At 36.8% G+C, this 26,968-nt stretch overlaps 1 protein-coding gene across 3 annotated transcripts in view; it reads right to left on the bottom strand.

Annotated features, from left to right (window-relative positions):
- WASHC4 (WASH complex subunit 4) overlaps positions 1-26,968 on the bottom strand; it is a 50,763-nt gene that overhangs the window by 9,425 nt on the left and 14,370 nt on the right. For all 3 annotated transcript variants that reach the window (XM_068944111.1, XM_068944121.1, XM_068944118.1), the window contains exons 11-32: positions 25,658-25,781; positions 25,419-25,546; positions 24,460-24,620; positions 22,500-22,626; positions 21,007-21,132; positions 20,387-20,494; positions 18,401-18,547; positions 18,234-18,313; positions 17,005-17,110; positions 16,078-16,194; positions 13,103-13,271; positions 12,814-12,968; positions 11,314-11,388; positions 10,425-10,529; positions 6,834-6,968; positions 5,944-6,052; positions 5,153-5,219; positions 4,322-4,408; positions 3,599-3,746; positions 2,129-2,225; positions 1,439-1,635; positions 320-419 (exon numbers count right to left, since the gene is read on the bottom strand). In XM_068944111.1, coding sequence (XP_068800212.1) covers positions 320-419; positions 1,439-1,635; positions 2,129-2,225; positions 3,599-3,746; positions 4,322-4,408; positions 5,153-5,219; positions 5,944-6,052; positions 6,834-6,968; positions 10,425-10,529; positions 11,314-11,388; positions 12,814-12,968; positions 13,103-13,271; positions 16,078-16,194; positions 17,005-17,110; positions 18,234-18,313; positions 18,401-18,547; positions 20,387-20,494; positions 21,007-21,132; positions 22,500-22,626; positions 24,460-24,620; positions 25,419-25,546; positions 25,658-25,781 — 2,668 coding nt within the window. The remainder of the gene's footprint in view (positions 1-319; positions 420-1,438; positions 1,636-2,128; positions 2,226-3,598; positions 3,747-4,321; positions 4,409-5,152; positions 5,220-5,943; positions 6,053-6,833; positions 6,969-10,424; positions 10,530-11,313; positions 11,389-12,813; positions 12,969-13,102; positions 13,272-16,077; positions 16,195-17,004; positions 17,111-18,233; positions 18,314-18,400; positions 18,548-20,386; positions 20,495-21,006; positions 21,133-22,499; positions 22,627-24,459; positions 24,621-25,418; positions 25,547-25,657; positions 25,782-26,968) is intronic.

Consider the following 26,968-nt stretch of genomic DNA (forward strand, 5'->3'; position numbering starts at 1 on the left):
TATTACTGCTAGTCCACAATTCTCCTCACCCTAGGGTTTTGCAGTTTTTTTTTGTTTTTTTTTTTTTGCTGGTGGTAAGTGGGGGTTTTTTTCCCATCCCCCTCCAGAAGTACAGCTTAAAATTCACCCATTCCAGAGGAGACCTCTACGGGCTGTTCTTCACTCCTGCTGAATCACCCTCAACCCAGAAAACTTTTTCTGGAATGCTGATTCAACCCACTAGCAAGAAAGTAGCTATGGAGAAAAAGGAAAGAGCGCTTTCCCTATTAGATCACATCCTCTCAGGAACAAAAGTGTTCTACAGTCAACACTCACTCACCTTCTTTTTCTCTCTTCTCCTGATTTTCTTCTGCTGCAGTTTTATCTGCTCTGAAAAATATTCTTGCACTACTTAGTGAGAAATAAAGCAGTTCAAATTCCTAAGTAAAAAGATACAGAACAGGAGTGTTAGTGTATCACAAAAATGAATTTGTAGACAGATAGGAACGGGATCTTTCAAAAGCATCTCATGCAGCAAGATTTCGGTAGCTAAATCATTTGAATGCTTTTGAAAATCTTCCTCCCCTCACACCTCGTACACATGCGTTTTACAAAACAGAGGTCAGCCAAAACGACTTTAAAGGGTAACATAAGTAAAGCTGCATCAGTGCAATAAAACTGGGATTAATCCACTGAGGCTGGAAATGAAAATTCTCACTGTAACAGCAGTGAGAATTTGGAATGACTTGCCCATGGAAAACTATGGAAGCCAATAATCTAAGCGATTAAAGCTTGGTCCGTCTCCGAACAAGGTTCGGCAATGGGGTTTTCCTAACAGCAGACAGTCAGACACCATAATGTAGGCCCTGCAGGGCTTTATCCATTTCAACAACAGATGAGCATTTACAGAATGTAATCACGGCCTATTTATAACCATAAACAACTACAGATTTGTCTTGTAACGTCCTCAAGTCAAAAGCAAGGCGAGAGAGAGAGACAGTAAGCACTTGCCTTGGATGAAACCAGAACTGCTGTGCTTCAGAATTAATTCAAGTAGTTTGTTTTTCCTCTGATAGCTGGCATATATTTCAACTTAGCAATTTAGGGAATTAATATCCAAGTAGCTTTGCAGATTTCACAGTGCTATATAAAATCTTTGTTATAACAAAAATAACTGAAAAGTTACTCTTTCCTATTTAAACATTTAGGCTTTGATTGTACTAGATTCAAAGAGTGCCAATCAACTAACTCAGATTACTGACTCACTCATCAAATATCACAAACGCTTAGGACATATCCTGCAAATAACACACCTCAAATCTTCATGCTCTTGTTGTTCTTGTTGCTCTTGGAAACGCTCTGTTTTTGCTCTTGATACGCTCCTTTAGAAAACAGCTACCTGAACCGCGATGGGTAAGTGCAGAACTCTATATGGGACACAACTAGAACCATGCTATACCTGTAAACAAACTTCCAGTCGCTTGTGGGTCAGGTTCATAGTTTGCAGCAGTTTTTCATCTTGATTCGTGGACTGCACATTCTGTTGTTTAGTTACTGCTCTTATTTCCTTCACATATTTCTCTCTAACGGACTGGAACCAGTGCAGCGAATCAAATTCCTGGTACTGATCCAAAAGCTTCAGAATGTAAGCCACACCTATGGTCATTAACAAATCATTTACCAGAGTCAACATGCAATTTGTGAAACACGTTCTGTGGATGCCTTTAAGGGATCAAGTTAAGTTTTTAACTTTCACGCAATTAAACTTTAATTTACAATTAACTTACAATTAAACCTATCAGAGAAAGAATACTAAAGAGCATGCTTTAATTTTTAAAAAACTCACAACTTCCGGGGCCTATGCAAAGACTTGCCTATATTCTCATCTGCCCAGATCTGCAAGTCTTGGTGGGGCGGGGGAGGGAAACAGGGGAGCACAACATATGACAAAACTGTCTGCTGCAATACTCAATTACTCCATGCTTGAGAGTTCCTGTACAAAACAAAAGCTGACTTCACTGTGCTGAAACTGAGACAATCCAAATTTAAATTAGGGAAGCTGGGTACACACAAACCATACAACAACTTTCTCTTACAAATATCCATTATATTGGCTTACTGGAAGGCTAGTCAGCTTGCTGAAACTTACCCATGGCAAATCCATCATCAGTGAAAGCTGCTCCACTTTTGTTCTTCTTATTCAATTTCTCCTTGCAACTGATTGAATGCTCTACAAAATTGAGGGTCTGAAAGAGTGAAAAACAATTGTCTTTCAACCATCATAAAAGACTTAAAAATGTAAAAGGTATATGAATGCCGTTAGCTATAAATATAGCTCCATCCCCAAAACTATGCTAATTGTGTCCCCCATCATTAAGACATTTTTGCATGAGAAGCCTATCCTTTTCCTAGATTTTTGGAGGAAGAAGGTGAATTAAGTTTTGGAAGACATTTTTAATATGCATATGTAAAAAACATAAGGTGCATCTTCGTCTTTGCTGTACATGTCTGACTATTACTTCGCACTCCCCAGAGGATTAGTAAAGGTAAACTTGTAACTAAAGCACCGGATAACTAAAACAGTCAAAGTTCCTGGAAAGCTTAGTCAGAGATCCTAGTGTTTTAAAGTTACAGTGTATTATTTCACTCTATTTAGAAAGTTGTGAAAGATTTCAATAACCTTCTTACACTTACCGTGATGTTAAACAATAGATCTATGCAGTAGTCCCAAGCAACAGTTGTGTCTCTGTATGCAATAGCTACTCTTGGGACATGGAAATGAGTGTACCTTAACAACTTCTTGAAAACTTATGACACACTTTCCAATTTACATACATCAAAATGCATTTTAGCATAAAATGGATGGTATCTTCCGAAACAGTATTTACCAAGAAGAGAACTCCACAAACGGGAAGGAAGAAAAGTATTTGTCATAAGCATTTCCTTTCCCTCACTTCTGTTACTATGATACACCTGTTTTCTTACAGTCTTAGTTTGTGGCTTATCTATGTTCCAAAATTAGTTTCTTAATATATTAATTTCTAAAATGGGATGTTGTACATGAGTCTATTTACACCATTTAGGTCTTCAACCTGACCTGCTTCCAAATAGCCCGAATCCTGCACCCTGGTGAGTATCACTTCAGTTCAGTGGGGCTCCTTTTAAACATAACCCGTTAACAAAAACGGATCCAATTGTAAGAGAAAGGGCCCCAATTTTATTGCTCTAGAACACGACGTTAAAAGAGCTTGAAGGTACCTACTGTGATGCTGAAAGAGTACACACAGGAAAGGCAGCTGAAGAACAGTGTTTTTAAACTCCCCTCATCCTTGCTGTTTCAATTCCTCCTTTTTTAATCTTGAATTCTCCAATTTGATTGAAATAGGAGGAGAAATACTTAAAAGTTAGCTTTTGACGGCTAGTATGAGTTGATGTTTAAAAAAAAAAAAAAAAAAAAAGGCTTTGGAAAACTGTTAACAAAGCCAGGCTCAAAGCAATTCTGCTCATAATTAGGAAAAAGTAGAATATGCTAATCAGCCTGATATAAAATATTTAACAGCAAATCTGATCTGATACATTTTTTAAAATATGTGCTGGTACACATAATGCAAATACTAACCAACGGGGGAACAATTATATAGAAGTTGCGCAAATGCATATTCTTTGGACTGCGGAATTCAGGTGCAAATACATCCACAAGCATTTTGAAGTACTCTGTTCCTTCTGCGAAGTTACGAGTGAGATCACTGAGGACAGAGTCCAACTGCCTGCAAAGAATAAGCAACGGGTTACCTTCTTCTGCTAGAAGTTTGTTTACTCACCCTTCTGGAGTAATAACCCTCTCTCCACCCTTAAGCTACATCTACAATTCAGCTTTCTGACCAGAGCATCCAAGACTACGCCTTGCCTACAGAGCCACCTTTGATCAGGCTGCCCGATTTAACTTCCTCATAATCCTCACGGATGCCACAGAGGGGTTTATGAATAGAGTACTTTTTTTTTTTTTTTTTTAAATAAAAAAGGCAAGACCTGAGAATCCAAAATGTGGATGTCAGACATTTGGTGAGAAAAGTTTGTTAGCCTTCAAGTCACAAGAATTTTATCAAGAACCCAGGTTCCATAACAAGTCAATTAGTATAAGTACCACAACACATTTAGCATTTTTAGAACAATTGTTTCAAATTTTTGCCCCCTCTTGAAACAGCAACACATATTTTTGTATAAAATTAAATTGAACTTTTTAACATCCAAAAAAATACAACCCTGCCAGTTGTGTTTCCTTAAAATTACAATTCTCTTATCCCATTCCTGCCCCAGACCTCAAAGCATGATGTTAAGGTACCTTGCTGCTTTTTGTGTTTCTTCTGAGAGCCCTTCTTCTTTCACTAGCTCTTCAAAATTAACAATATCTTCCAGATCAGGAACAAACCTGAAAACTTACTGCTTGTTAGGATTATGTTCAATTGCTTTTATTCACTATTCTATTGTAATTTATAATTTAGTCAATAAGATATCTTGTCTTCTGGGCTCCTGAGCTACTTCCAGGTTATATCGTATCTGTCATCCCTTTCTTTTAAATCCAAACACACGCTGCATTATTTGTGTTTCTGCTTTTCCTAGGCTACCATCAACTCTCTCAAGCATTTGCTGCCTGTGATAACTCTGAATTCATTATCACTTGTAGAAAACCAACCGTTTCCTTCTATGCAAAGGTCCTCAGATTTTAACGACCCTGTATGCTTATATAAACATAGATAATCATCTAAGTGGAAAGAAGTATCACACAAATGTTAATTCTGTTTGCAAGTTCCTCAAGTACTAGTATTTGAGGTACTATTTTTCCTTAATGCCCCTAGACTCTCTTAGAGTGATTAACCTCAGGAACTAAGATTAATGACTTATGTACACATTCTATTAACTCCTTTTCCATGTCTCACTGTCTAATTCATTTGATTCTTGGCATTTCACAGCAATGATTGCACAGCTCCTCTGAACTCAGAAAATATTTTCGATACTAACACTCAGATGAAGGCATAGAAATGAACCCTTGCTCTTTTTTATTCAAATGATACATTTACTTGGAGAACGGACTTTTTCTAAGGAATATCAACAAGAATGAGGAGCAAAGGAAAGAAAAAGCACAAACAGAAAAATAAAGTATTTGTGGAAGTACCTAATTGCACTACTACAGCAGTGAAGTCCACCAGATCTTATCATTCGCACATAACCCATAGCATTGCCTTTAAAAACAAGAAAAAAAAAGTAATCTATTATTATTTAAATATATATACATGCGCACACACTTCAAAATTCCTATAAACTGTGAAATGTAAACTAAAGTTGCCATAACTTTTTGGCAAAGAAGTTGTTCTGAAAACCAATACACAGAAGGGGGAAGAAAGGGGGAGAAGCTGAACCCTAGTGTCAAAAATCCATCTGCAGAAGTAAAACATGAATAGTCATCTAGCAAGGCCTGGTGTTCACTTGCATGATAGCGCTAGGGTGAAATTGTGCAAACTCTTTCCATCAGGCACACTAAGCATCTGCAAATTCAGATTGATTCTGCATGTTTACAGTAACAACAGCTGAAAATATCACTGTAATGTCATGTATAACTCATACACATGAAGTAACTGCAGCTGGATATGCAGCATTTTTTGAAAGAGCTGAACTTACAAGTACTGTTTATTTACTGGAAAACATACTCAATCTGGATGAAAGTCACTTCCATAAAATAAGAAGAGAACCTAAAAGTAAACACATATGCAAGCTGCAGACGCATTTTAGGTTAAGACATGCAAAGCCCACTTCTGTATTATTTAGATGAGAGTATTTACTTCACATGAGGTACAAGTGAAGTACCTGCCATATAACTACTTTTAGCCTGAGCTAAAGTGCAGTTAGTAGACTATGAAGACTCTTCCAATAAACACTTACAACATTATCTTAGATAGTATTTCATACCGATTTGACTTATGAGTTGTCTGAATTGGTCAAGGTAACTTTGGCCATCCGGGGTTATTCCAAGTTTTCTGATGCCTCGATTGAATTTATCTGCTCTTTCAAAGGGATACTAGAGAAATTATTTTAGAATAATTCGTATGAATAATCACTTATCCTTAAATATATATGTACATAAACATTTCACATCAATACAATTCTATTTGCAATGTATCCCTACCTCAGAACTACAGCTTCGTTTTAAGTATACACCTGCCTGTATTAGTTTGAAAGTGTCGTTTGACTAAATCACTTGTGTAAGCTGCAAAGTGAAATGGAAGCATTATTTTTGTCTGAACAAGAAGGTATTCTTACAGAAATAAGCCCCTGACATACAAAGAAGCTGCTAGCATATTTTTACTGAAATATAATATTATGTCTCATTTTTGGAAAATCAATTTTCCACTATAAGAAATTAGACCCAAATCCCCAAATCTTGACATAGTGGAATAAATGCTACATGTTCACATCTATTTTGGATTCTACCCGAAACATCTTACTATTCAAAACAGATAACTGTTCAGCATAATTTGGACCAGAAGTTTAGGACCTACACTAGACCATAATTGCATCAAATCACCTTTTTCAGGTTACTGACAGAATGATTTTATCCAATCCCATTACTGTCAAAGAAAATATTCAGAACAGCCAGAATGAAACAAAGCCATTCTGAAAACAGGAATTTGTAACACTACATTTTGCAAGAAAAAAAGCTGCCACACTGTCTGGAAATACACATTGAAATAAAAGGAAAGTTGTGACATTTTATGGTTTGGTGTACCTTCAGCTTCGCTTACATGAAAACAGCAAATATTTTAGCCAAGTTATTTTCAGTCCTTCAGAATTTACTATACCTTGTGATCATTTTGATCCTTGACTTCCCTGAAGAATCTGATGTCTTTGATAAGTCTGGATTTGATATGCTCATCATACATGAATTGGCTAAAAATATAAAATTTTTTCCTCAAAAACTGGTAAGTGAAGTTAACCTAAAATATAAAATTAAAGTCAAGTTGACAAAGTTGACAAAGTAGCACGCAACTCCAGCAATTCCTGTCTAGTAAATTCCTGAATAACTTACATGTATGATAACGTAATTTTCAAAAAACAGAAGCTTTGCTACAGTTTATTTTTTTTTGAATTTGTTATTCTCAACTTTGATCTTTTCAATTTCACTAATGAGAAGAAGAGAGAGAGAGAGAGAGAGAGAGAGAGGAGAGAGAGAGAGAGAGAGAGAGAGAGAGAGAGAGGAGAGAGAGAGAGAGAGGAGAGAGAGAGAGAGAGGAGAGAGAGAGAGAGAGGAGAGAGAGAGAGAGAGGGAGAGAGAGAGAGAGAGGAGAGAGAGAGAGAGAGGAGAGAGAGAGAGAGAGGAGAGAGAGAGAGAGAGGAGAGAGAGAGAAGAGAGAGAGAGAGAGAGAGAGAGAGAAGAGAGAGAGGAGAAGAGAGAGAGAGAAGAGAGAGAGAGAAGAGAGAGAAGAGAGAGAGAGAAGAGAGAGAGAGAAGAGAGAGAGAGAAGAGAGAGAGAGAAGAGAGAGAGAGAGAAGAGAGAGAGAGAGAGAGAGAGAGAGAGAGAGAGAGAGAGAGAGAGAGAGAGAGAGAGAGAGAAGAGAGAGAGAGAAGAGAGAGAGAGAAGAGAGAGAGAGAAAGAGAGAGAGAGAAAAAGAGAGAGAGAAAAAGAGAGAGAGAAAAAGAGAGAGAGAAAAAGAGAGAGAGAAAAAGAGAGAGAAAAAGAGAGAGAAAAAAGAGAGAGAGAAAAAGAGAGAGAGAAAAAGAGAGAGAGAAAAAGAGAGAGAAAAAGAGAGAGAAAAAGAGAGAGAAAAAGAGAGAGAAAAAGAGAGAGAAAAAGAGAGAGAAAAAAGAGAGAGAAAAAGAGAGAGAAAAAGAGAGAGAAAAAGAGAGAGAAAAAGAGAGAGAAAAAGAGAGAGAAAAAGAGAGAGAAAAAGAGAGAGAAAAAAGAGAGAGAAAAAGAGAGAGAAAAAGAGAGAGAAAAAGAGAGAGAAAAGAGAGAGAAAAAGAGAGAGAAAAAGAGAGAGAAAAAGAGAGAGAAAAAGAGAGAGAAAAGAGAGAGAAAAAGAGAGAGAAAAAGAGAGAGAAAAAGAGAGAGAAAAAGAGAGAGAAAAAGAGAGAGAAAAAGAGAGAGAAAAAAGAGAGAGAAAAAAGAGAGAGAAAAAGAGAGAGAAAAAAGAGAGAGAAAAAAGAGAGAGAAAAAAGAGAGAGAAAAAAGAGAGAGAAAAAAGAGAGAGAAAAAAGAGAGAGAAAAAAGAGAGAGAAAAAGAGAGAGAAAAAAGAGAGAGAAAAAGAGAGAGAAAAAAGAGAGAGAAAAAAGAGAGAGAAAAAAGAGAGAGAAAAAGAGAGAGAAAAAAGAGAGAGAAAAAAGAGAGAGAAAAAAGAGAGAGAAAAAAGAGAGAGAAAAAAGAGAGAAAAAAGAGAGAGAAAAAAAAGAGAGAAAAAAGAGAGAGAAAAAAAGAGAGAAAAAAGAGAGAGAAAAAAAAGAGAGAAAAAAAGAGAGAAAAAAAAGAGAGAAAAAAAAGAGAGAAAAAAAGAGAGAAAAAAAAGAGAGAAAAAAAAAGAGAGAAAAAAAAGAGAGAAAAAAAAGAGAGAAAAAAAAGAGAGAAAAAAAAAGAGAGAAAAAAAAGAGAGAAAAAAAAGAGAGAAAAAAAAGAGAGAAAAAAAGAGAGAAAAAAAAGAGAGAAAAAAAAGAGAGAAAAAAAAGAGAGAAAAAAAAGAGAGAAAAAAAAGAGAGAAAAAAAGAGAGAAAAAAAAGAGAGAAAAAAAAGAGAGAAAAAAAAGAGAAAAAAAAGAGAGAAAAAAAAAGAGAGAAAAAAAGAGAGAAAAAAAGAGAGAAAAAAAGAGAGAAAAAAAGAGAGAAAAAAAAGAGAGAAAAAAAAGAGAGAAAAAAAGAGAGAAAAAAAGAGAGAAAAAAAAGAGAGAAAAAAAGAGAAAAAAAAAGAGAAAAAAAAGAGAGAAAAAAAGAGAGAAAAAAAAAGAGAAAAAAAGAGAGAAAAAAAAGAGAGAAAAAAAGAGAGAAAAAAAAGAGAGAAAAAAAAAGAGAGAAAAAAAAAGAGAGAAAAAAAGAGAGAAAAAAAAGAGAGAAAAAAAAAGAGAGAAAGATCTTCTCCTGGAAGGTTTACTCTCTCTCAGGAAGGGCAAAAAGGTCATGGCATAAGTTGGCCATTTCAGTTCTGCAACCTGCCCCACACTGCTATCAGTTTGTGTCTGAAATATCCTGTGACTGTCCCTTTGAAACAACACAAACATTTCAAGTTGAAAAGGGCAAACAAGCCTCAACTTTCTCAGTCAAACTGTGGAGTCTGCATAGCCTCTTGACACACCTTTTCACTTCCTCAAAATTTTTAGAAATACTTTCCCATAAGACCAAAGCCTATTTTTCTCCTACACATTGCACTTAATTTTCATGTCTGCCTGAACAACTTCATTCAGTCAGAAGTGAAGAAAGCAATAGCGTCTACTTCACTAGGAAGTAATGTCACAAGCGGAACAACTTTTTCAGTAACTGAAGTAACCAAGACTAACCATTCTAGTATCAAAAAAAAAAAAAACACTTAAAAAAAATCACTCTCAGAGTAACAGTGTAAGGCAAGTTATTTCCCACAGCGCGAAGAGGCATGAAAACCCTTTGTTTCTAAACATTTCCACTTTCAAAGTAATGACCTGAGAGTCAGCGCAACATCAGCAAGTTTTCTCTTTTTGTTGACTGGGGCCAGCAGAGTGGGACAAAGAAAGCAGCAAAGAGGTAGAAAAGATGAATAGCAGATTTGAAAGCACCTGAAAAAACACTAAGTTGAACTTCAGCACTGTATCCAAATATGAGAACAACGACAAATTACTGCCGTAATAAATAAGCTACAGGAAGCACTCTTATTTACCAGGCAGAGAGATAAATGCCTTCTGCTGGTTAAGACCACCATCTGCACCACAGACAACATTACAAGCATTCTAGTAAGAAGACTAAGTCCTTAAATAAATTATCACAGATCAGCAGCTTCCATTCCACAAGTTCAGAAGCTGGTGTTTCTTAAGTTTAATTTAAGTTGGTCTTGTAATAAGTAATTTTGCATTTCTTCCCAAGACTTGTTGTACTACACTTTTGATAAATATTACTTTCATCTTTATTGAATCCAGAGGCCCACCAGGACATCCCTATCTTTTATAGGTGCGTTTTTAGATCTCTTCACTAGCTTTTATGTAACAACTAGTAGTGGCATAACTCTCAAGAGATTTGCTGATATGGGCCGCACGATTCCTAAAAACTGGTTTGTTTCGTTAATACATAAAAAACCATCATTACTGCATTACTAAAATTGCACAGTCAAAGCACAAGGAAATGCAAGAATCTGGAGGGTTTTGTGCAGGTAGTATTTTGTAAAAGGTAGTATTAAAGAAACAAAACCAAAAAAACCGCACAGTGCAGAATATATACTCACTGTTGTGTTCATTATTCCTGTTCCATGAGTTCGAATAGAATTAGCAATGTGTCGAATATTGATAGTGTTCAAGTGTTTGTTATTACTAGTTCTTTCAATGAATATCTGGGAGGGCAGGGGGATGGGGAGGAAAAAAAAAAAAAAGTTATTTATCCGAAACTGACTCTGTGATAGTTTAGTGGTCTAAGTAGCACATACCCTATTTCTGAAAGCAGCCAATAACTGCTGCTTAGGGAAAGAAAAGATAAAATAGAGTGTGCATACGATTAACACTATCCCATATGACCCTCTAGTTTCTAGTGATTTAACATTCCAAGGTAGATGCTGCACCCAAACTCTCATTTGGGACCATCCTTCATTAATTGGTCTAATTTATTTTGGCCCCACTATATACTATGGCAATGAGATCCACCACTGAATTATGTGCTAAGAGAAAAAGTATTTCCTTTTCTGTAAGTTGCTCAGTTTCATAGAGGGACCCTCATTCTTAGTCCACAAAGGATTATTCATGTTCTCCACGTCATTCACGACTTTACCTCTCTTATAACCCATCCGCAGATATCCTTTTTTCAAGTTGAAAAATAATAATGCATTTAATGTGTCCTTATATAGCAGCCAATCATCCTTGATACCTTCTCTTCTACTTTCAACCTAACATCTGAGATGGGATGATCCTACTGGCACGCAATACGCAACATATGTTCACAGAACGTTTTCAAAGACTTATCTACAGTGTCCCCCCTAAATGTTTTTCCAGAGCAACGATAGCTACTTTACAACTCGTCATTATGCATATACAGCTGGGGTCACAGTCTTACACGTATATTACTTTGCACTGCTCAAAGCCTTCGAACCAGAGCCAAACCCAGAAGCACAGAATATACTTTACCTGATTATTCAGATTGTAGAGGTAGCGAGATACAAAAACATGAATATTTCTCATAATTTCCAAAACATCCAGACCCTGAAACAACATTATCTATTGAGAAATTTTATCACAGTAATTCTCAATAACTACTGAGATGCACAGCCATTAAGATGTGTAAATGCTATTTCTATAGTTTCTTGAAAACATTCTGGGAAGCAACATTTTCCCTTTTCAACATCAAAAATCTCTTCACAGTTTCTGTTCAATGTTTATAAGATGTCATTTAAAAGAACAAGAAAAAAAGCAGCTAAGCTCACATATTTAAATTTATACTTTACACTTCTGCCTTTTTCAACTTCCCCTAAAAGCAAGAGATCCTCAGGTCTATTGGGCAAGCAAAAAAGGGAAAAAAATAAAAAAGAAAAAAAATCCAAAAACAAACCCTGAAAAAAAATCACTGTTCTCAGTTTCAGAGATTTCTGTGACATAAATATATAGCTATTTTTGAAATTGTTTTCTTCACCCTGTCTAGAGCACTGAAATTTTGTATTTACAATATAAGTTTGACAGTTCTTTTGTTCAATAAACTGTTGAAGGTGTCCCTCTAGTATCACTAGGCATAGAAAAGATACTACTTAGTCTAAACACTCTACTTCCAACTGTTTCAAGAATCGTATCAGGATTTTTCTGTTTTCTCGTTTTCTTTCTTTGTTTTAAGGTAAAGCTTATACCAGGACGAATGTTATGAAACCAAAATATTGTGAAATGATTCAGGTTCTCTGCAACACAATATGATGTCCAAACATTGCTGATAGAAAGCCAAAGCGAAAGTAAGATAAACTATAATGAACTGCACTTTTGTTTCAATAAGGAGAGAAGTAGCCAGAGTTTTAGTTTTCTCTATTCCAACTTGGGAAAGAACAGCCACTGTGAACATGGGAAAGAGAAATCTGTGCATCTACAAGCTTTCTCCAGCAAATGTAAAAAAGCTAACTACATAAGACATCCAATATACTAAAACTCTTGAAGGAAAATCTTCATAAATACTTAGATGGTATTTCTTTTGCACCCATCCTGTAACAGCCGATACCTTGACCATTAACCTGATGAAACGTTAACTGTATTCTATATGTAACCATGGTCAGGAGCGTCTAGGAGGCTCTAGGTCACTCTCCTATTAAGCTAAATAAAGGCGTCAAAGTCCTGGACGCCCAGCCTGTAAAACACAGCCTCTCTTGGTCACTGCTAGGCAGGACCTGCTGAGAAGCAAGTAATAAAGCAGGGAAAGTACTAAATGTGATGTTAAAAACAAATGAGACCTCACAAGTGCAGTATGAAATTAACTGATACTGGTTCTAAGTATTTCCAAAGAAAAATAAGGCCCCGTCTCAGAAGCCAACCAGAAATTAGAGGCTGCTTTTTTCCAACAGTTCTCCAAGTTTCATTTAATGATCTTTGAACAGCTATCTAATATGACAATGCAAGGGCTCATATCATATTCATATCCCGTGGATACTGTACCTGTTCCAAAGTCTGGCTGGGAAGATGTGCTTCAGTCATACTTAAACCATATCGTTGAGTTGCTAGGTTTCTCATTTCACTGTAAGTAGCCCAGTCATGAAGAGCTACAGTTGTTAAGTTGTAGAAGGTCTTGTCCAAATAGTGTGTCACATAAGCTTGTAAACACATGAAAGGATGAATTAAAATAGCCCTACATATACATAAGTGTGGAAAAAAGTAAAACGATATAATAAAAACAAACTGTAACAGAGATAAAATAATGGTATCAAGAAAACGTATTACAACTCACCTTTTATGTCAATGAAGCGATTGAAAAAACGTATTGGGTTCAGAAAGAAGAAGTGAGCTAGATCCTTCATACCAACTCTGAAGGGATTTCTGTCATCAAGTTTTAGGTGCGTATGAACTGATAAGCGTAGGTCCTTTTCTATCTCTTTACATAATTTGTCCAACAGGTGCTATGTAGGGAAGTTTGAAAAATAAAAATGAAAAAAAACATTGTCAGCGTCCACGCACAGTGTTCTGTTAACAGAACTAGCATCTCTCTCCAACGCTGTATAAAAGACTGATTAAACTAGTGAAGACAGCTTTGCCTCAGCAGAGACACACAAGTTAAAGTAAAATACTGCTTCTGAACCAGAAGGGTATTTAATTCCTGTGATCCTGTTCTAGTACCCAATGGCAAGAAAAAGTTATAAAGCTCATATAGCCATCCAACTCCATTCTCTACATAAATAGAACTTCTACATAGGCATTTAATACAATTCAAATTTAAGTCTTCTCACTTACATCTTAAGGAGAACCAGACTTAGGGCTATTTATGTAGAGGAAACCCTCCAAACATACATCTTGAAAATAGTTCACTGATGAAGTACTTTGCTGTAGCAAAAGAGGCGCATTATGATCTCTTAACTAGAACTGGATGAGTTCAGGAACTGCTCAAAGCAATTAAAAAAAATGCTTAGCACTCAACAGGCAATGTCTCTCCAAATCCTTCCTCACACACATAAAAGCAATGTTTTTAGAACAGTTTCTGGGTGAATTAGTCTCCTATAACGATTTGTCATAAAAGCACGGTTTTCTGTCTACATTTGAACACACATTCTATCCCCTAACACACATAAGCCCTCCAAATACAGATTCAGCAACTTATGGACACCAGCAAAATTCAAATCATATTCTGCAAAGCAAAGCACAGACAGAACTGACACTACAGTAGCAAGGTAGAAGGAAGCCCTTCTTCTCTCCTCACCCCTTTGAGCCTATTTACAGTCAACAGTTTCAGAACTCTCCCTTTTCCCTGTGCTTGTTAGGTATGCGTATCTTTATAAACCCCAATTTTAACAGATGGAGCAGGTTTCCAATAAGATCACAGAAAGGCCTTGCAATAAGTAATTTGGCCTGATTTTCTGCAGAATATGCAACATTTGTTTTTGAACTAGTCAGACAAAAAGAATCATTCTGAGGTCAAGACCTAGGACCTGCGAAAACTGAATTCACATTTTCAATCTGTCAATTGTCAGAGCGATTGTAATTCTGCACAATAACTCCCTAAAGAGGCCACCCACGTTTATGTTGCCTCCACTAGTAAAAGTCCTACATATATACACTACCAACAAAAGTATGTTTTTTCTGCGTTCACACAAGCAGAAGCTAATCTGACCAAAAGCACTATACAACAAGAGTTTTTGCCAGCTTATCTCATATAATTGAACAGCGCATCCTGGAGGTCATCACTAAGCATGTGGAGGACAAGAAGGTGATCAGGAGTAGTCAGCATGGATTCACCAAAGGGAAATGATGCTTGACCAATCTGATAGCCTTCTCTGACGGGATGACTGGCTGGGTAGATGAGGGGAGAGCAGTGGATGCTGTCTACCTGGACTTCAGCAAGGCTTTGGACACTGTCTCCCATCACATCCTCCTAGGTAAGCTCAGGAAGTGTGGGCTAGATGAGTGGACAGTGAGGTGGATTGAGAACTGGCTGGGTGGCCGAGCTCAGAGGGTTGTGGTGAATGGCGCAGAGTCAAGTTGGAGGCCTGTGGCTAGTGGTGTCCCCCAGGGGTCAGTGCTGGGTCCAGTCTTGTTCAATGTATTCATCAATGACCTGGAGGAAGCGACAGAGTGCACCCTCAGCAAGTTTGCTGATGATACTAAACTGGGGGGAGAGGCTAACACACCAGAAGACTGTGCTGCCATTCAGAGGGACCTGGACAGGCTGGAGAGTTGGGTGGAGAGGAACCTCATGAAGTGCAACACAGGCGAGTGCAGGGTCCTGCACCTAGGGAGGAATAACCCCATGCGCCAGGACAGGCTGGGGGTTGACCTGCTGGAAAGTAGCTCTGCAGAGAAGGACCTGGGAGTGCTGGTGGACAACAAGTTAAACATGAGGCAGCAGTGTGCCCTGGTGGCCAAGAAGGCCAATGGTCTCCTGGGGTGCATGAGGAAGAGTGTTGCCAGCAGGTGGAGGGAGGTGATCCTCCCCCTCTACTCAGCCCTGGTGAGGCCACATCTGCAGTACTGTGTCCAATTCTGGGCTCCCCAGGACAAGAGAGACATGGAGCTCCTGGAGAGAGTCCAGCAGAGGGCTACAAAGATGATGAGGGGACTGGAGCATCTCTCCTCTGAAGAAAGGCTGCGAGAGCTGGGCCTGTTCAGCCTGGAGAAGAGAAGACTGAGAGGGGATCTCATCAATGTCTACAAGTATCTGAAAGGGGGGTGGTGTCGAGAGGATGGGGCCAAACTCTTCTCCGTGGTGCCCAGCGACAGGACAAGAGGCAACGGGCACAAACTGAACCACAGGCAGTTCCATCTGAACACAAAGAAAAACTTCTCTCTCTACTGTGAGGGTGACTGAGCACTGGAACAGGTTGCCCAGAGAGGCGGTGGAGTCTCCTTCGCTGGAGATATTCAAAACCCGCCTGGACGCGATCCTGGGAAACATGCTCTAGAGGACCCTGCTGGAGCAGGGGGGTTGGACTAAATGATCTCCAGAGGTCCCTTCCAACCTCAACCATTCTGTGATTCTGTCATAATTCAAGTACAATATTTTCATACTCCTAACCAATGCAGATACCATTAATAACGTCTTAAATACCCAAGATAAATAGTGAACACCTTCTCATTTATTAAAATACTTCACATCAACCTCCAAGGTCTTTATACTATTTTTTATAGACCACATCAAGTTCAGTGCCACAGATGTGGGCCTAAAAGATATTGCAGATATACGGTTGCCTTTAATTCCCATTCACAATAAATTACCTCATTAAGCACTTCCATGATTTCTTTGTCATAGCATTCCATAAGTACCTCACAGGATTCCAAGTGTCTTGCATGCATCATAGCAGGTACACAGTCCCGTAGTGCACTAAACATATACTGAAAAAAAAAAAACCTATTATGCTTAATCAACAGACTGACAGACATGTCAACAGCATCTCAAATAGTCAGTGTTCAAAGTTAACTTAAATAAATCAAAACCTCTTGTCTTCCCACTTTTATTAAAAATGGGCTTCATAAGTTCAACTAAAGTTTCCTCATCTTTAACACACTAATCTGAGGTATTCAGTTGCCACCAATTCACTAATTTAAAGGTCATAATCATTAGCAATTTCACCTTAAGCAATTTCCACTGATAGTATTTTAATACCATGATTAATCACGGCATGCACAACACTGGATCAGATAATTGATTTTATCAGGATAAGCACGCCAAAGCATGATTTGTTTCTGCAGCAAATACCTGTTGCTTCAAAGCAGGGGGGAAGCGGTAAGGAAAGAAGAACAGGACAACTATCCCACATAGCATTACTGAACACAGTGGTAAGTGCTTTAAAAATAGCTAAACCATACCGTGGAACAAAAATTTAGGTTGAAGTTTAGCAAAAGGTGTCCATTTCAAATTAGAACTAACAAATAAGAGAGGAACAAGCAGAGAGCGAGAAACACAGAGTTAACAATAGGAACTTGAGACTTTGAGAGAAATCTAAAAGATAAACTTTTGTTAGACTTAGAAGAAAGATTGCATTTCTATCCTCCAGATTGCCCAAATTTGTGCCTCAGTAGTTATTCTTGTCTGAGCATCTTCTTTTTGATTGAAGGTTTTTCTTGAAGAGTTTCAGTCCAGGCTCTTTCCTCCTCCTTCTATCCCACCCATTACAGTGGCTTGTTAAACTAAGTGTTACTTACATGCAGTCTAGCAGAATCAACTGCATTTTCATACACGTCATCTAAATAGATTGGAAAGACTGCTCGATGCCAGTATAAGAAACAACAGTCACATTGTGCCCGAACTCTAGAATACAAGATCACTAATTAGACACAGAATCAGAGGAAGTCATTCTTCTAACATAACGACATATATTTTACTGGGTTTAAACTAAAGACCACTGCTTTTCAAGTCCAAGTGCTACATGGTTACCCTAACGTTCCAGATGCTTTGTCCTTCAAAAGAAACCCTAAGTTCCACTAGCCTATTTACAGATAAACAGTACACCTGCTTTAGAAACGTTTACTCAGCCTCTGAAAGAATTAAACCTTACACTACAGCAATATCCTAAGTAATTCCCTTGATCTCATGCAATAATATTAGGCTACTGAAGTTATGTTAGATCAAGTCACACCTATGTTCTAGCTTTCTTCTATAGTCACAGAGAAAAAGACATCTCCTGATCACAGCTCATTTGCAGCACTTATCCCAGGATGGGCTGAGTCATCTGCTGAAGGTGTTTGCCTCTCTTCATGGACTATGCAGCAATCCCAGGCATTCACCTGGCTTTCAGATGGCTAGCATTATACAGACTGAGTGCCACTTAGAACTACAGCAATGGTAAAACTTGGTGTCGCATGTGAACTAACAGCCTCATCTCCCAAACTGACTGGTATTATCTCATAATTAATCTTATAATTAACAGAAGCAATATAATGCCACAAGTAGCTGTAGCAGATTCAAGTTTTAAGAACTGACCGCTTAACTTTGCTTCATGGCCAAAGTAACAGTAGTTTTATAAGCTACCATGTTCTATGCATAAATGCACTTACAGTAATATTTATGAGTAAGTGTGATGACACCACACAGGTGATTAGAGTTTGGGTTAAAAGCAAGACTTCAGTTTAACAGAGAACCTAGTCATCTACATGTCCCAGGAAGTGACAGAATTTAAAAACAGTAAGAAAAGTACGTTACTTAAATGCTAGCAGTCAAGTAAAATGTGACTTCTGTTTCCTAATCAAAGATTAGTAAGCTACCAGCTTAGTTCTAGAATTCTTTGTTTCATTTTCTGTCCATCCTTGGTCTATAATACATGCAAAAAATCACCACCTGCATGCAGCTGCAAGATCCTGCAATTTGCATCATCAAGATCCAGCTCCCCCAATTACACTACACTGCCTCCTATATGTCACATGCTACTGCTTACCGCTCTACAAGTTCACTGATCAAGTCTAGCTTTTTCAGAACTAACTGAAGGGGAAGAAGTTCTTCATCTTTAAAAGTTTTCTGTGCAAAAGAAAAAAAGGACAAGATATTCAATAAGATGTTATATGTAAACAAGCAAAGGTCTGGAACAATCCTGATGGCACTTACCATCTGTGTTCCCACACTCAACGCAAGGTAAATAATTAGTCGCCTCTGTTTTGTACTTGGTCCATTGAGGGTATTCTCAGCCAAGACCAAAGCAGAGAGAACATCCAGGCGTTGCTCGCTGTACTTTTTATCAGAAATGACTCTTTTCTTGATGATAGAAAGACACAGAAATTCAGAGAAAAGTTATCTAAGCCAAAAAGCAACAGCTTATCTCTTCCTTTCAAAATTTATGGACATACACAACATGGAGTATTTCTGTAAACCAGTTAGGTTTTGTGGACAGAGCTAACTGAACCTAGATTCACCTCCTCTGTCAATTCAGTGGTATTATTTATATATAAAGTTAAAACGTGTGCAATTCAACATCAACACAGATCAGGTCACAGAGTATAAAAAATTGTGCTAACTGCATGCGACTCCATGACAATTTTAATTCTATGGTACGTGCAACTATTTTTTAAAAAAAGTAGCTCCCTTTGTTGGTAATAAAATCCAGTTTATGGATGAATAGCTAGAAGATGTATAAACATGGTAATAAGAATGACAATTTGCAATTTCCTATGAATTCTAGCTTACAGGAAAGAACAAATGCAAAAACATTTACACGAACAAACAAAGGGAACTGGGTCCTCTGGCTAAGAAGTTCATCTCAAAGATGTATTTGTGAGTAGCACCATAATTCAGAAGAGGCACAGTATCACAAAAGAGTTAACAGAAGGAAATCCTTCTTCAGTTTTGAGAAAGCATGCTCAACATGAAAATCCTACTCTTAAATGATAAAGCTATGAAGCTACGCTAGATATATGCCTTAGAGCTTAAATCACTTAGAAATGTGATTAGCAAAGGACAAAGAACAGCAGATAACAAAAAAAGGTTAGTACTAATGAACTCCTCCATTTATCAGCGCTGCCTCTTACTTTCAAACTCAGTATACAAGTCTCAGCCTATTTCTAACCATTTAAAAATAATTTTGCATGTAATCTGAAAAGGCTAGAGTTATCTGAACTTATGTGATCTGTTCACATGAAAGCATGCAAAATTTCTTAGCAGCTTTGAAGTTTAGAACTCTTTCCGTTCCTGTCACTCCTGATGTACTGTATCTGCTTTTTAGAAGTAAAACATTTTTCTTGCTTATACTAGAAAACATGGAGATGCCAGATTCTTCAGGTGAGATTACAGCCAAATTTCTAACATATCAAATTCCCAAAAATGTCAATCTATTGTTAAATCTGTGATTTATTTCAGTGAACATAGTCAAAATAAAAAACAAAAAGGAAAATTCAACTGTTGCATTGATATCCTTGGCATACCTCCTTCATAGTTTAGGTACTGAATGTGTTGAAAGAACACCACTATCAGTAATACATCAGAGTATCTACACTAAAACCCTGCTTCTCATTTGCCCTAAACATAATTCAGAAATTCAAGACCTGATAAGAAAAACTGAGTAAATTGATCTTGTTCACAGAAAGATACAGTATATACTCATGATGGTGTGTTCCATCAAAAGCCCAGTTTTACCCCACTGCAAAAAATAATTCATTCATTCCCTCATTAGACTCCCATAAGCCATCATATATTAACCACTGCAATTTTGTCAAGTGGGCAAAGCCTTAGACCAATGACAGCTTACACCTATCTGCTTACACCTACAAAAAAAAGTTTCTGTTGCACATTTCTAAGAGATTTTAAACCATTTTTGAAAATCCACAGAAATAAAAACCCAAAAACCCAAGAGGAACACGACAAGAGATGCAGCAGTTGAGAAGAAAGGATCACTTCTTGATCGAAAAGAGATGATCATCATGTAGGCTGCACAGTTTCTAGGGCAAAGCTCTGACTTACTGAAAAGGTTATATATCTATCAATTACAATGGAGCAACACCACAGATTTTGCAAAATCAAGACAGTTACTTTCATTTAAAATAAAGAGTTTCTTAAACGCTACTTATAGGACTATTAATTACTAGGATTTGGGTTACATACCTTGGCTACAGAAATAGAGTGAAGAGCCTGATACTGCAGATGCTGCGTGATGTGTGTCACAGAATCTGCCACAACCATACTTCTGCGGTAAAACATGTGCTCTATTGCCTAAAGCGAATGCCAAAACACAACAGATCATGCTGTTACTGAAATCACTGCCTTTAGAGTTTCTTTTCACACTTGCTGACTCATCCACACTGCAAATATAGACTCTAGCTCCACTTTGTAACGTACCATTGCAGTTGCAGTTAACTCTCAGAACCTGAAAAAAGTCTAATCACTCAGGAGTATAAAAAGGTTTAGAGTGTATTGTAGGCTTTTTTTTTTTTAATTGATAATCCAGCTCTGTTGTACAGAACTTTAGAAAGCCACCATCAGAACAGAATACTTTCCTTTCAGGAAAAAAAAAAAAAAAAGGATGAATAGAAAATAAAATCTAAGGAAGCTGGTTAGAAAATCAGTTCTGGTCTCCCAAACCCTGTTCTTCTCTAACCAAATCCAGTCTTGAAGTAGAAGCCGTGTAAAAACATTTCCCTATTCAGTTTTTGTTATATGTGGTATTTGACTAGAGTTCTTTGTACAGGCCTATATGAAATAAACAGTTTGATCCAGTAACCTACCTTGAGAAGTTCCACAAGCCTGCACAGAGCTTTCACCGAGGTTTTGGTCATAGGTTTTTGCATTGACATATAGAGATTCATTGTGGTCTTAATGATGGTGCTAAGACTGTATGCATAAAGAAAACCCTAAAAATAAAATGAAGGGGTAGGAATATATGAATACTCTCACAATATGTCCATCAAATAAGTGCTGTCTGTTTTGTTGTGTATAGGATAGACAACTAACTTTTGCCTCTTCACAACAGAACCCCACCACTCTTCCACCTAATAAGCAAGCTCGGGATCTGCTATAAAGCTGAACGAGACCCTTCCGTTAGGCAGAAATTACGAGCTTGCCTAAGAGTCGCTAAGCCACCCAATCATTAACCTATCCTAGAGCTATATAAATTCATCATAAGTCAATGAATTAATCACACATTAGTCCTCAAAGGACTAATCATTTCAGACCTACTGTAAACCAAGAAAAAAAAATACAGCCTATCAAAAACACAAGCTAAACTTTACAGATTCCATGGAATCTATAAACTGACATTATTTACATAGTCCTACACTTTCTAAATAGAACTGTTCATCCCACAATAAAGAAAAGGAATAGTGTCTACAGTAACCTTTTTCAAAGTTTCCTAAGCTTTTAAAAGCAAATATTGACTACATACAGCAAAAGAAAAATATCATCCAAGCTATTTCAAAGGAGGTAGCTACAATAAAGAAAAAAAAAGAAACAGCAAACGGTCTATGAAACTGAATTTGTTACAGACAAAATTTACACAAGTCCATTACAAATAATTCAAATGTAAAAGCATAGATCCTAGTACACATATGTCTTTAGATGTTCAAGATCCAGGATCGCGTTTTTATCACACACCTATTCTCATCAGATCTCTGCCAGGAAAACATATCAAAACTAGCAAAAAATAAATAAATTCAGAAGTAAGATGCATCTTAGATTAAGAGTACATGCTGCTAGCAGACCAAAAGAAAACCAGCTGCCTCAGAATGAAGTTAGATTCTTGTGAAGTCCCATCACTAAGCAAAGCCCAATGAGACAACACAAACTTTTTACTGGAAAAAGGAACTATACTAAATAGAATTAAATTAGGCACTGGTTCAAGTACAACTTAAATACCTCATCACTCATTGAAAAGATCAAAAAATAAAAAAAAAACAAAAAATAAAAAACGAACATATTACTACAGAGGAAAAAGCTTTCCTGATTTCCTAAGTCAAGAGAAAGATTCAAAATTTTAGTAGTAGAACATTCAGTGAGATTCGCTTTCCCCACATGCTTTATGGAAACACCTTTTACAGAATTACTTAACTGAATCTACTGGGTATTTAAAATACAGAAGAATTCCCACATTGTAAAATAATATACGGATGACCACACAACTTCTGTGATTTGTTTTAATGTTCAACAGCTTGCACCAAAACATCAACTTCCTGTATCACTGTACAACTCCAGGCAGCACCACATTAAACACCTGAATGCACACCTGAATGAAGACGTTGCAGCGGTTAGAAAGATCTTCAGCAAACTTATCCATTCGTTGCTCCTTCGACAAGATAGATTCCATTTTTGTCATCCACGAGCTCACAAAGACATAATATGACTGCATATCTCTGGAGAGGGAAACAAGTAAGAGTATGATTATTTTCTGTTCTCTTTCCAAAGCTTAAATCCTTCCAAACGCAGAAGCGCGCGCGCGCACACACACACACTATATTTTTAATATAAAATTTATAATTTTTATATAAAATTTTCATAAATAAAGTGTTCAGTCTCCAAAGTAAAAGCTCACTCCCTTCCCAGAAGGGAAAACTCATCATATACTCATTTAAATTTTGCTTCTCTCCAGGTAAGGATTAATCTGTTAATTGTATCTGTACGAGCATAACCCTAAAGACAAAATTAGAATTTGTATCTCTTATTCTTCCAAGAAAATAAACGGCCTTCTTAGCAATACATACGCTACACTTCTTTAAATTAAAACAGTAAATAAAGCTGCTAGAACATGCTTTTAAATACTAGATGAAAAAGACCTACATCAATTGCTAAATGTTTTTCACCAGAGTTTGAACTTTTTAAAATACATAATTCATCATTACATCAATGATAGACTGGACTATAAAACTGGTATTACATAATATACTTCTCCAGAAGACAATCCGCTTTGATCGTTCTGGCTGTAATTAAATATTTAAATAGAAATCAACCTTTAAAACTGCTATTTATTTCATGCTTCAGACCTGCGACACTACAACACTACTTATCGTAACAACTATATTAGGAACGTATTCAGATCATTAATGACATGCCAAAAGCTACACTTTAGAAAGCATATTTTTAAGGCAATAGCCCAATTCCCAAAAGGCAATTCAAAAACTTGTAAAAGACAAGAAAAACAATTACTAGCAGAATTCAAAATAATCTAGATTTCACTACAATGTCCTCAAAGTGTCTAAGAATATCCAAATCTTTTGCTCAACTTTTGCCAAATCTTAAAAGCTATAGGACAAGATTGTGCCACTGCCCAGGGCCAGAGGCAAAGCAGCTGAGGAATTGTGCTCCACCCAGGAGTAAAAGCCTGGGAAAGAATTTAGTCGGAGCTCCTGACTCTTTCTGGTTTACATCCTAGGTCCACAGGAAGAGGTGGATTGGTAAAGAAAACAGGGCAGGTAGTGAAAATAACCTGCAAGAGGACCGTGTCGGTGGTGAATTATTATGCTCTTTTTCCAACTCAGTTCTGCCAGCTTGCATGCAAGGTTGGAAAACAGTCCAGGAGGACCTGTGAAATGTAAGCATTTACTTCTCTTCCACAGGCCATTTTCCACCTCCTTGTTTTGGCTCGCAACACAAACAGAAACCTTAAGCCCTGTTACCTCCCCACGCAGTGTAGCGCAATCTTCTCCACAAGGCTGACAACTCCAAAAAAAAATTCCAATTGGTCCTTAAGCAGATTTTGGAAAGAACTTAGGGAAAGAAATGACACGCACAGCACAAGTGCCACTGAGAACAGAAAACCCTCTGCAAGTTAGTCAGCCTACTAGAGACTTACTCTCCACAAACAGATTGAAATCTGAACGCCCTAATGGAAAACACAGCAGCTCAGGTTAAAAGACATTAGTTTTATTTTATTTCGTTTTTTATTAAAGAAGAAGAAAGTTAAAAGTGCAGAAATAAAAACAACTGAAGCAGTCAAAGACGTAAAACTGCTAGAACTTTGTGATTTTGGTATACAAAAAAGAAAGGATTTTCTGAAAGCATGACATGAAAAATACTTGTTTGTGACTGGCACTGTTTCAACAGCACTATAACACACACAATGCAATGAAATATAACAATTATTTAATGCCACTGAGCAATGCTGCACGTTAGTGTACCGAACGAATACAATCACGTGGTTATAAACTATTTGCTCAACAGCACAATGAAGGAATATTTAGCAAATGTACTTAGTGAGTGACTGCGCCTTCTGCTGCAGAAAATTCTCCCTTTGCATTTTAACTGTATGAATACTTTTCTTGTCCAGAAGTTTGGCAGCAGCTGGCATCTTCTGAATCAGAAAGTTATCAGCAAACCATACAATGTTAGCAGTTAATGTGATAGCTGGTACCTGGAACGGGGAAAAAATAAAAAATAAAAATAAAAAATAAAAATAAAAAACCCACTATGAAGTAGCCATAAGCCTAAGTAATTACAACCAATAACCATGCCACGCAGCACAGGGCCAGACTTTTTACTTAAATATCTGGTTTTTACAATTCTTTGGAACTTTATCAGGCAACTCAGTTTATTTATGAATCACTAATTTCTACAAAGCATTATGTTCACACACACACAAAATGGTTCCTGCCCTAAAAGTCATGAAGTACATACACCACATGCAAAATTGTTACCACTCTCAGTGCTTCTGAATAGCATTAAAGAATCATTTCTTAATACCAACTGAAAAATGAAAAAAAACAAAACAAAACAAAACAATTGCCATTGTACTTGGAGGTATTTGAAAATGCATGTTATATAGCAAAGGTCAAAACCCCAAGTCATTTATTCAGTTCCACAATACTCAAATCTATAAACTTTTTTTTTTTTTTTTTTTTTACTCCTCACTGCTATATGGGTTTTGAGGAAAAAAAAATATAACGGTAATTTCAAGTCATTTTACTTGCTGATAACTAAATCTAAAACGAAGGGAGAACAAAAGTTTTACATTATCTTTAAAAAAAAGGGAGGGGAAAATTGTAACAAAGTAGAAAACTATTACATCTGCTCCCTGAAAATTGTCGCTAAATTGTATTTTCTTTCTCCAAGTCTTAGCTATGCTACATTTTAAGAAATGAAATGTATCTACTTTACTACTGATTTTAAGATTATTTTCTCATAATTATTGACAAGAGAGTAAAGCATTCACCTTTTTGCAGACATCTAACAATGACTTGTAAAATTTCTTGTCTATGGTCCGAAAAATCTGAAAATGGAGTACAAAGAGGCCACAGACTCCTACGTATTTATCTCTCTGGTCAATTTCTGAAGGTTCACCTGCAGAAACACACGCACACACACACAAAACCATTTTTGAAGTCTACTTCCAAACAATATAAAACTTTTAGAAACAGTGAGCTTGGCACAAGAAATATGAGCTGGCATTACCAAGTTTAGCTTCAACATTTGCAAAAATTGTGCGAACGGTATGAGCAAACTCTTCAGCAAACGCGCTGTTCTTCGACACAGACACTCCACCATTTATGGAATCAAACTGTTGCTCTATACAGGCCTGAGCAAAAAGAAAAGAAGATACATGTTAATGCTATGAATTCTGGACCTCAAAAGAATATTGATTTTGCAGTAGGGCGGAATAATAATCTGTATTCTACATCATAAATCTGAACTTACAGTCTTAACTTAGAACAACTAAAAATCAATGTTGTGAATGTTCAATCTGGTTTACTATGCTAAATTAAAACCTCTCCTATATCTAATATTCAAACAACCATTTTACTTACTTATTTAACATTTACGTTAAGAGGTATTTTTAAAGAAAACATGATGCATTAGCGACAAGAAACTAGATGCATATTTATTTCTCTATGTTATAATACATTACTAACTGTCCATTAACCAAGCAAGATTAAACGTGATTATCACACAAGTTATTTGCAGGATGTGGTTCATGAAGTCACAGCATAAAAACCTGACACCATTTTTTTGTTTTCTTTTTTAAAGTTTTCCAAAAACACACATAAAAATCAAAACAATCAAAACAGGAATATATGGAAACATTTCATATTTTCTAAATATACTAGAAGAATATTTAATAGGATTATATTTCAGAATATTTTTCAAATATTTTTGTTTTCATTGCGGGGGGGGGGGGGGGGAATGCCTTGAATGAATGCCAGACAAATCCTACTCGTATCTCAAATTAAATACAGCATGAAGTCTTTATATTAACATAACATTAGAGAAAGATAAGACAGTAGTTGCTGACCATGATGTTCCTTGAAAGAAGAAGCTAAACTGCGTTTAATGATTTATGTATAATTTCCCTTTTGGAGGCTATTTCAGACGAGAACCTTCTTCTCCCACTCGTGCCAGATATAACAGTAAGACTCAAAGCACTCAAGTGCCTCTGCTGTGACCAGATTCAGCAGTGCTATCCACTGCCCACAATGCCACCGTATCTGATTTCAGTCTCTCAGATAGAGACGCTTTTCTAAAAGGATGGCTGCTTCTATGAATGCATATACATTAAATACATAGAAAAGTAGTAATCCGTCTGTGCACTTAACTTGTATGTTTCAGGAATATCACTAAATCACTAAAGTGACTTCTGATTTTTATGACAGCTGTCTTACATGTTAAAGGAGGCCTGACAAAATGCACATTTGAAGATTAATATAGCTGTGAGTTAAAATCTCCCCAATAAAGCAAACTATCTTCGATTTACACTATCTACACCTG

The sequence above is a fragment of the Struthio camelus genome, chromosome 1, assembly GCF_040807025.1.
Source record: "Struthio camelus isolate bStrCam1 chromosome 1, bStrCam1.hap1, whole genome shotgun sequence".
Taxonomy (NCBI): domain Eukaryota; kingdom Metazoa; phylum Chordata; class Aves; order Struthioniformes; family Struthionidae; genus Struthio; species Struthio camelus.